The 10,657-nt window shown below is 34.5% G+C and overlaps 1 protein-coding gene across 1 annotated transcript; it reads right to left on the bottom strand.

The window, feature by feature from the left end:
• Nucleotides 1-1,025: 1,025 nt before the first annotated feature.
• On the bottom strand, nucleotides 1,026-3,772 carry LOC119639488 (phospholipase B1, membrane-associated-like). The gene is made up of 5 exons (XM_038036900.1): nucleotides 3,505-3,772; nucleotides 3,087-3,424; nucleotides 2,540-2,993; nucleotides 2,323-2,449; nucleotides 1,026-1,198 (listed from the first exon to the last, which is right to left on the bottom strand). The coding sequence occupies exons 1-5, from the start codon at nucleotides 3,706-3,708 to the stop codon at nucleotides 1,050-1,052; spliced, it is 1,272 nt and encodes a 423-aa protein (XP_037892828.1). The 5' UTR covers nucleotides 3,709-3,772; the 3' UTR covers nucleotides 1,026-1,049.
• Nucleotides 3,773-10,657: the final 6,885 nt, after the last annotated feature.

The raw sequence follows: 10,657 nt of genomic DNA on the forward strand, positions 1-10,657 counted from the left end.
AAGACATTTAAACTTATCGAAGGAAGAGGCGAAGCTGCTAACATATCCATTGCAGCATTGGAACTTATGAGAGGAGCATTTTAAAATGCCTGAGTATAAAAGTCTTCATAAAGACGCGACTGTTCATTCTTTAAAATTTGAAATACTTTAATGGCTTGATGACATGCTTAGACAGACATAATGTTGCTCAAGATTGACGAATATATATCAATACTTTAAAATTAAATCTAAGAGCTGTACTACTCCATAAAGGAAACCCACTTCCGTCAACTCCCATCGCTCTTGTCCCTCATATGGATGGTAACATGAAGCTATTACTGAAAACTGCAGACTATCAGAAATATAAATATTGGAAGATTGGAGGAAACTATCAAAAAAAAGCAATGTCGTTCGTTTCCTTTATAAATAGGCAGTCGTGCTCGAGCAGAAAATTACGAAAAGAAAATATGACCACCAAGAGTATATATAAAATCTTTTAGGAGAAAAAAAGGCTTACAGACAAGGATAGCTTTAGCGGGCATTTTACACGTATTCAGATGCGAAAGAACACAAAAAATTGCTTTATCCAAAAATAAGATTAAAAAGGTGAGGTCTACAAGCCCGTGTTATTAACAAAGATTTCTCTCTCTCTCTTCATAGCTGACCATAGCATTATTTGAACTGATCATGCGCCTTATCGAACTTGACCTGCGACAAAGAAATGATGATGAATTGTTAATATGTTTATATTAAAGAAAGTATGCACTTATTGCAGAATCCTCCTATACGACGGTACTTTTCTAATGTAATAGCGACACTTCGGATTATCACGTTAGGAAAAGCTTTATTAAAAGATATAAGAACAGCAGAGCATTTTGATGTATCGCGTATATAGATTCTTTTATTATATATAAAAATATCAATATATTCAATGTAGTGAAGGTAATGATTCTTAAATATAATTTTTGTTGGTACGAATGCAATGAAAAAAATTAATATTTGCACGTCTTTCGTTGATTTCACAGCGAACACAATAAGTGAATAGAATATTGAGAAAAGTGATAATTAATTTAAACCGAAAAATCTATTTCATTATTAAGGCGTGTAACAAGATATGGGCGTTCTTTTGTTGGACAATTTAGTTGGTCAAATACCTCGACGGACATGGGTTGCTTATCCTCACGGCTTTTAAACATATTATTCCAGAAGAGATTGACCGCTGAAAGTAAACAAATGATGAAGGAATCAAAGTTTCACAATTAAGCACATGTAACATATTCATGGCCGCAATGAACCCTGAACCCAATTGAATGCCCGCTTTAGAGCAATAGTGATGGCGTAACATTAGGCTACTAGGCTGGCTAAGTGAGATTGCTTTTCAGGCGATTGTAAATTAGTAAATTGCATCAAGCTTTAGCTAAGATTCCGATAGATTGATTTATATAACTGTTAAAGATTACAATTGGTTTTCTCTTTAACGATTATATGTTGTTTTGCATTTTCGATTGTTGGATCGGCTAAGAAGCTATATTTCAAGATTTAATCTTCTAATCAATCAACTGGTCGGTTAATCATAATTTGGACGTAATCTAGCTGGGAGGGCAAATGTCCTTATGTGGTGTTCTAATTTCATGAGCAAGTAATGTACGCTTTATAGAATTCAAGAGCATAATTCTAAGTGGCGCGACCCCTCCGTTTCTCGAGCAGTGGATGAAGCAAACAAATATTAATATAATATTTTGAATTATGTTAATAAGTTAAGTGACTGCTTGTTCACTCAACAAAGGGCGGGCATTACTTGACTTATATAAAAGTAATGTAGACGAGAGTTTTTACGTGCGAAAGCACAAATCATGAAGTGTATAAAATATTAATTTTATTTTAAAAGGAAAACATAGAGGCATGGCATTCTTGCTTGACTTGCCTTTACCGTATCTCTCCAAGTTTACATCCGATCATTTTTTCGGAAAGAAAATGCTCGCTAGAGAATTTTATCTTGAAGTGATAGTTAAAATTTCGAAAAGACAGATTCGAGAAAACCATTTAGGCCAAGGCACTTTTGTATTATCCATGTTGCATACAATTGAATTATTGGATTTTAATGTCGTGGCAGGATTTTCCTTAGGTTTTTCTTTGTTATCAATTGATATGAGCAGCGGCGAGCTTACCCCATTTATTAGGGTTCTATGAATTTGAGGGAGGAAACTGAATTCTTAAATCATTTAAATTTCGATCCTATCTCACACAATCAATCTTTCATATCATCTTTGAATATCTTGAAGACGAGATATCATGAGTTGATATTACGCTTGAAGTGGATTAGCAGGTATTATGTTTACTTACCATGTGCGTGGAATCGTTGACTTATATGAAAACAATCCTCGGAAGCATACTTCGTATTGGTATCGCCATTTGGTAGAGTGGGATAAGTTAAGTTTACGAAAAAATCAGGACTACTTATAGTAAAAGTCTGCAAAATACATATACAAATACAGGTGCATCTTAAGCTTATCTTAGTTTACACGCTTATGTTGTTAATGATGTGAAAGAAAACATATACCTCCGTGTTGAATTCGTCTCTTGCGGCTATTTGCAAGTCCCGTTCCTGCCACCTTTTCATTAGCTGATCCATAAATCGCTGATGGTCTCTAGATCTTCTGATGATGCATGGACACGATGCCGTTAGTGTCGTATAACATATAGGTGGCAGATTTTTGAATTCGGTTAAGAAGGACAAATTGAGTGCAGGCACAACATTAAGCAACAACCGAGGTACGTTTTCACGAAGATAACGAAACGTTTTGAGCATATTCGCTTCATGGAAGTCAATTGCATCCATCGGATTTGAATAAAAGCAAACATCGGAGCAAAAATCGTTGCTACCAATGAAAAAAGTAATCATTTTCCAGTGGTGTGTCATGTTGACTCGAGGATCATGCTTCATGCGTTTAACTAATATTTTCGCCATGTACGGCATATCGCGAGACATTGCCCCAGGCTCGGCTACGTTAAATCTGTATAATGTTGTAAGCAACATTCCGTCATATTTTCGAAAGATTCTCTTATCGATGTTTACATTAAATTGAATCGCTTACTTACTTACTTACTTTGAGTCTCTTTCAATAGTCAAACTATCTCTTAAACTATATCCGTATAAATTAGGATTGAATTGCCTTAGAATATTGGGTAAAGTTAAAAATTGCTGTAAATTTCCTTCACCGCCTCCTGACCAAGATTTTCCACGATTTTCAGTAGAAACTTGTAAAATATTTGTGGCTAAAATACCATTGCCCGCTGTCAACGAATCTCCGATAGCACCAACTATATCAATATCTCCCGGCCGTAAGCGATGCACACTGTTAGGTATTTGCAAACTACGCGCTCCTGGACCATTTTTCGTATCACAATTCGATAATAAAGGATATGCAGTTTTTTCTTGAAGCTTCTATATATAGGATTTAAGTGGAAATCAAATTTAGGATCATTTTAAGCTGAATTAGAATAACGCAAAGAAAACTTGCTTACACCCCGTTCTTTTAATAAATTCAGTTTATGTTCATTATCACTAGCAGGATCCGTTATATGTCTTAATAAGAAGCGAAAATCTCTCAAGAGAGGAACAAAGCGATCGTCAAGCCATGTATGCTGGCATTCAATTCCATAACGAATATTAAAAAGAAAAATTATTGAATATAAAGCAAATCCATTAACTTGACTCGTCCTCCACATGCCGTTTAATTGACAAAATATTTATCTAAAAATATTTATGTAAAAGAATTTGTATAACGCTTAACGCTTAGAAGTTCGCTATCAACTAAGAAGAGCTCTTACAATGTGATGTGAATTTATAAGTAATCAAAGGGGAGAGCTTTTCTAATTACATCTATATAAAAAAGTTTAAACAATATGATAGGTAACAAATAATAAAACAGGTATTAGTAAGAAAGTTGTATTAATTACTTGAGCATAAGTCAAAGTTTAATCATCCAATTGTTGAATCATTGTATATTTTCGTTCTTCTAACTTCAACGACTTCCCATATTTTCTTATTTATGTTATTCTTATTGTTACTATTTCTGTTGTCTTCTTTTGTACCTTAGTGTGGTTGCTTGCTTTCACCCTTTATTCCGTACGACAATGTCTGACTGAGAATATGAAGCCCTTCTTATGCCAACAGTCCACTTTCCCCTAGGAGGGTTACTTCACCAACTGCATTACGCTTTATTTATTTGTTTTCTCTTTCAATCTAACCAAGTACTCTGGGGATATAATCTTTCGGCCTGGAAGGAGTGAGGAAGGAGATGCGAAAAGGGCCGCAGCCTGGGGGGTTTCTTGTGCTCAATCGGTGAACTTTTATGCCTTTCGCCAATCAGTTTTATGCATTTGCTGACTAATCATTGGCTGTAACTACTACGAGCAAAGTTAACTCTAACGCCTTGAGATGTGAAGTCGCGAACACTAACTTCTTACGTATTCGGCTAATCATTCAGACTTTTTTCTAAATCCACACTGGTCAGCCTCATATTAATTGTTGAACTGTATAACTGCAAAACACGAAAGGCTGACTACCGGCGTAAAACTTGATCGCATCGACATCTGTTGACTATCGAAAACTAGTTGAGGTGTCAGCATGTGTTAATATTGAAACTGTAATTTTAAAAATGATAGAAAAGAGGCGTTCGTTCTAACTAAACACTCAGAGAATGCTAGTAACTAATATAAAATAGTGGATCTCGCTTCACGTGAAACAACACATGATTCAACAATTGTTCAATTGATGTCGGTAGACATCTGCAGTAACAGTTTCATTCGATGTCCAGTGTGTGTTTTGCATTTTCACGAATATGTTACATTTTTGTATTATGTCCGCCTACATCGCAACTACTAATTAACTAAAGCGATCGTTTCACTCCCCAATTCTTTTTTTTTTTGTATTCCATTCGATACTTTGTGCGATGACGTTATTTATTTGTTTATATTTCTTTCTATTTTTTTTTTTTGTTTGTACCACGAGTTTAATATCCAACAAATCTATTTGGCATCCAATTGCTTATGGCATTCTATTGCAAACGTTATAACAGACCATTTGCACTGATTAAAGGTATTAGCTTTGAGGTAAATGTGAGTAACAAAAAAAAAAAAAATCCTTCATGACGCTGTATAGAAACAACCACGTGCATATGTATTGCATGCATAGCATACGTATGCTCGCATAAATTTCATGTATAGCAAGCATACAAGTATACATATTTATGTTTTGTATTCGCATCAAATCGCGGATTTTCCAAAAATACTGAAATTACATTCATTTCCGGCAATGTTTATTATCAGATTGATGTCCATGCGTTGCACTTTTCTATTCTAATAAACGTGTTTCATACCCCACTCTGTGCGTCACGGCTAACACTCGTTTCGAGCATTTTATTGCATTCTTTATGAAAATTAAAATTGAATTTCAGTCCCATTGCAGTGACTTTTATACTTGTTCTATTTTCATTTTCATTTTTTTTTTTTTTTTTTTTTTTTTGGTCTGTGCACATGTGCAGCCACAACAAACAAAGATTTGTAAAAAGTTTATAGAGATTTTGCAATTCAGATCGGGATTTATATTAAGCAAATTTTCCGTTTATGGGTGGTTTTAATAGCAAGAGTGCAGAGAGGTATTATACAGAGAGGACATGGAAAGTTGGCTTAAAGTCTTAGTTAAGTAACTTAACTGTTAATTAAAAATAGGTTTATTTTATAAGATCATGTATACGTGATAAACGACAAAAATACTACGACTGAAAGTAGGAATGTGTATGAAAGCGGCAATGTCAAGTACGAAGATACTACGTTGTACAATAGTTACATGTTAGATTCTACTATTCATGGGTTCGCTTTCTTTGTTTACAACAGCGAATATTTCAATATTGAATGTCGCAGTTCAAGCAACATATTACAATCTGTCAAAGCGAACATAGCGTTGACCGATCAAGTGACCTGAACAGACTACAAATGAAAAAGAAAATGTAGAAATAAGTATCGGTAGATGATTATCGCGTTGATGTGCTTGTACTAGCAGCATGGTAAATATTATTGCAGTGTGCATCGCATCCATTATCGGGTCTAAAAATCACAAATAATTAATGTCTCGTCACGTATCTCATTCGCGACACTTGTATGCTCGAAAGAAATTTTCTTTGGCTAAGACCAGTCGGCAGTGAAAAATTGTCGCATTTGAAAAACTCGAAATCTGTCGCACATGGCTAAATTGATGAACTCACAACTCTTGCCATAAACAAAGCATCGAGACCATTGGATATCCCGGAGAATGCGGTGTCGAGCTAAATGGTAATTACATTGACCGATAAAAATGTGTCCCATATTATCCTATATTTTTGTATTTCGTTTGGCAGATGTGCTACGAAAGAGCTTTACTATCGTCCAACGATGAGAAGCCTATATCGAATCTATCTTATTCCTATCTCTATCCCTACCTATCCTCGATAATGGCCTTTTCACATCCGATAGATACTCCGGCAAACCTTGCAGGTCCGAAAGCGCGACTACTTGATGAAAATTGCGGGTTAAAGAGTAAATTTCACCAAATACTTATATCTCTCGCTTCTTTTATTTTTCTCTTACTTATAATTAATAATTATATTTATCATTATGAAATATTATAAAATATTTTTTTTTTTTTTTTTTTCCAAACTCAATATGCTTTATGTCCTTTTCATATTCTTACAGTTGTTCTAGCTATTCGAACTGGATCATCTTCTCTGTAGAATTGCTTCAAGAATATATGCATAATAACGCCAATATCTGAAAGCCAAATAACGAATGGACGGACGGACAATATGCGAAATATACTTTAATCTAATCCAATAAGACAAAGGCTTTTTGAGATTGAGGTTAAAGATCCTTTCATGGAAATTTAAAAAAAGAGAATTTTTAGAAATATGAGGTAAGGGTGCTTGTGCTTATGTCTGCGCCAACTTTCAAAGAAAAACCTTTAACCTGTGGCTTGGGATGGAAAGCAGGCATAATATGCAAAAAGTCATGACAGCATAGGTTACATCGAGATTACCTTCGATGTCATACAACTCAACTCATCACACGTTAGCAGCACTAACTTGGAGTGTGCTCCCTGTTGTTATCAGCGGGCATTGATTAATTCTGATTACAATTGACAAGTTATTTGTCTATTTGAGCAGGGCTTCGATTTCACACGGCATTCACATATTGCGCAAGAGGTAGGAGAAATAATGCTTAACCGATAGATAATAGACTGAATAAAATAATTTTTTATATGTTTTTGTTTTTTTTTTTTCAATATACATTCAATTTGAATAAAAAATCAACCAAAACTTATTAATGCTTCCAATAACTAGAAAATGTTTAAGTAAAACATATGAGAAATATGTGTTCGGTTGCACAAAATATGATGGGGTTGATGCCCCCGCAATATTTTAAAGATTGTAGTCACTCTGTTAGTCGTGGGCGTGTTAATTGGAGCTTTTCTCCATCGACTTTTTGCTCAGCAACTAGAGCAATGTTTATGATAAGCTTTACATTAGTATCTCTTATGTTATAATTATTACAATTTTATATGTTTTTGTCTATTTTGGATGTATTTGTGAAAGGATCAGATTCGCTTTTCCACTGACACTTGAAATGGTCCAATAAATAATAGGCATTAATTTTGGATTAATCTTTGTTATCGATTGTAAGTTGAACAGTTTTGTGCTCATTTTGCGAGGGCAGGTCTAACGTGGATCACAAAGTTCATCTGCAATCGTTAAATGAAAGGCTTAGTCTTAAAAGGTCCCTTAAGCAGGTTTTTAAATGATATCCAAGAGTTTGAATGTAGTTCAAAAGGCAGATCTTTCGACGGAAGTCACAGACTAAACCTAATAACATCGTGTAAAAACTATTTTTCAGTTGCATGTTGACCCAGATCAGATTTTAAAGTGTGTATTTACCTACAAAGCCTTATGTCAGAGTGCCCGAGGGCGCAACGGATTTATTGGATAAGCGATAATCAATGTTGCTCAAGCAGCAGAAGTATCCTCATAGAAAGAGGTCTTAGTGCGTCCGAGATACCAGGTATGAAACAACAAACCTCGGGATAACCACAGCCACCACAGACAAGAGCACTTCGTCTTTGAGAAACCTGATCCCCCTGAAGCATACTCACAATATGTTTGACTTGTCGTTTTACGGTTTACGCCGCGTCAATATAGCTTCAGATGATCTCTTTTTCAACGCTGCCGAAGCGTCTCTTGCCTTTCGGCCTTTTATACGTCCTCAAAAGGAACCCAGGAGCAAGCCACCCTTTCTCGAAGACAAGCGTCTTTGACGAGAACACGTCAACACAACCCCGTTCCCACTGTGCCACAGCCCTTTACTTCTTCGCATCACAACCAACTGAATACGTATTCGAGAACAGTATAAAATTCTTATTTTCTTTTTAATAAATTGGAAACGTTATAGGAAGACCTGATGTGTCGTCAATTCGGTTTTACAAAATTATGTAAACACATTTTCAGGTAATTCACACAACAAATGTGCAAACACCTGTAAAGGAATTTTATTGTTTCGCAAAAAAAAAAAAAAATCGCGAAAATGTTGGATCATTTTAGGCTTATGGAGTAGCGTTACGCGTTCAGCTCGGGTGTGTCGTCTTTCAATTGATTTAGACAGATTATAATTGACAGATGAATTTTTATCGCAGCGCTTTTTCGCCTACACCTACTTCCACTGTATATTCATGTGCACATACTTGTGGTTGTGCAAACTATTAAATTACGGGAAATGTTTTGCTTCATAGCAACCGGAAATTTAAAAATTTTTTCAATTGAACAATTTAGATTAAAATAAACTTCAAATATATAGTTTCCCATTGTCAAAAAAACAAAAAAAAAAAAAAATAATAATAATAATAAAAAAAAAACATAAAAACCAAAAAAAAAAAGAAAGAAAAAGAAGAAAAATGCTCCTAAACTGTAAAGCGATTTTCAATTTCATTTCAATTATTTTAATAAGCTTTCACTTCATTTAATTGTAACTAACTAGAGCGTACTAAAAGTATGCAATTCAAATGTGATATTCACGGCTACACTCCGGCTTAGACCATTACATGTGAAATGGAAAAATTCATTTACTCTAATCCTCCTGCACACATTGTTAAATGTGAGAAAAATTACTTATTTCCCCTTTTAACGCAAAATATGTGTTAAGTTAGTTCTTTTTCTTTTCTTTTATTTTTTTTGTTTTTTCTTTTTGCATTTAACAAAAGAGGATTTACAAAAACGTTAATATCGTTCGTTCGTTCGTTTCTTTTTCGTTCATTTCATTCTTTTAAGTGCTTAATAAATGCGTTAATTAATTTTTCCTGTAATGAGTTGAAAAAGTAATCACCACAATAATGGTCGATAAATATCTCGATAGCCTGCAAACTATTGAACTCTTGAATAAATGCCTGGCTCATTGACCGACTGACTGACTGACTGACTGACTGACTGACTGATTTTTATACAATATCCGATTTAATGGCAATCATTAATAAGGAAATATTTGTTCTGCGTCCATTTAACCACATTGGCTATAAACGGAAATCACATCCACATAAAATAACAATGAATCAAGCTATTGATTATTTATATGAGTCTTTAATTGAAAATGTCTCAAGGTTAAGCGTAAACAAAAAAAAAAAAAAAAAAAAAAAAAAAAAAAAAAAAAAAAAATTTTTTTTTTTTAATACTAATTAAATATTCATTTATATAGCAATAATGTTTTCATACACTCTACAAGTCATTTGCAATACGATACACAATGAAAGCAATCTTCCTATAGCTTAAAGGCTTAATAACTTAAATGCATCAAAATAGACCGAGAAAAAATGCAGTATTTATTGGAGTCTTTTGGAAACGCGTGAAAATCACCTGAAGTTTCAGTCCCTTTATTAGCTCTAAGGTTTACATTGATCAAATTCTACTTGAAAAGGTTGAAGTTCGTAATTTTAAAGAGCAAATGTCGGTAGAAGTTCATTGATGGAGATTCGTGAATCGAGCGCACCTCCACTGATGTCCGATAGAATTATCGTGCATCAGTAAAGATAGTTTTTCCATAACACATTCCTGACAAACATTTTGTCAAATTGCACCAAGATATCGTTTTTCTTATTTATGTTCACATTAAGGCCACCAAGTGATTTTAATCACGAGCGCTGAGACATTCTCAAATTGAATCGGTAAGCCGGATGTGACAATGTCAGTACGACAATAATGTCCAGATTGTTTTTTTTATTTTTTTTTTTTTTTGTGGACTAGCACATCCCCCTAGCATGTCCGCGAGTTTGATTCCTACATTTTTAGTTTTCTTGTCAACGATATCGCAGAACTCTTGAAATTTTATGTTGAAGCCTGTTGACGTTGCTGGGATAGAATTGACTTCCGCGAATACCATGCACAATCAGTAATCTGAGCACAATCGTTATGAGAGCATTTGTAAACATTGAACGTAGGAGACGGTGTGGTTACGCTTTTGCACACACACAGTAAGAAATGCTTAAATACGGCTAAATTAGGCACCAAACACACAATCGCAGACAGAAACAGGAAAAAGAAGAATAGGAAGCACGGACAATGTAACACCTTTGCACACAATTATCAAATTAGATTAGTGAACGTGG

The sequence above is a fragment of the Glossina fuscipes genome, unplaced genomic scaffold, assembly GCF_014805625.2.
Source record: "Glossina fuscipes isolate IAEA_lab_2018 unplaced genomic scaffold, Yale_Gfus_2 0, whole genome shotgun sequence".
Lineage (NCBI taxonomy): Eukaryota > Metazoa > Arthropoda > Insecta > Diptera > Glossinidae > Glossina > Glossina fuscipes.

Bases quoted from the DNA above. Each gene is read 5' to 3' on its own strand.
- LOC119639488 (XM_038036900.1), bottom strand. From the start codon at position 3,708: ATGTGGAGGACGAGTCAAGTTAATGGATTTGCTTTATATTCAATAATT. The intron at 3,425-3,504 runs GTAAGCAAGTTT...TCCTATATATAG, and splicing joins ATTTATTAAAAGAACGGGGT to AAGCTTCAAGAAAAAACTGC. The intron at 2,994-3,086 runs GTAAGTAAGTAA...AACATTATACAG, and splicing joins ACTATTGAAAGAGACTCAAA to ATTTAACGTAGCCGAGCCTG.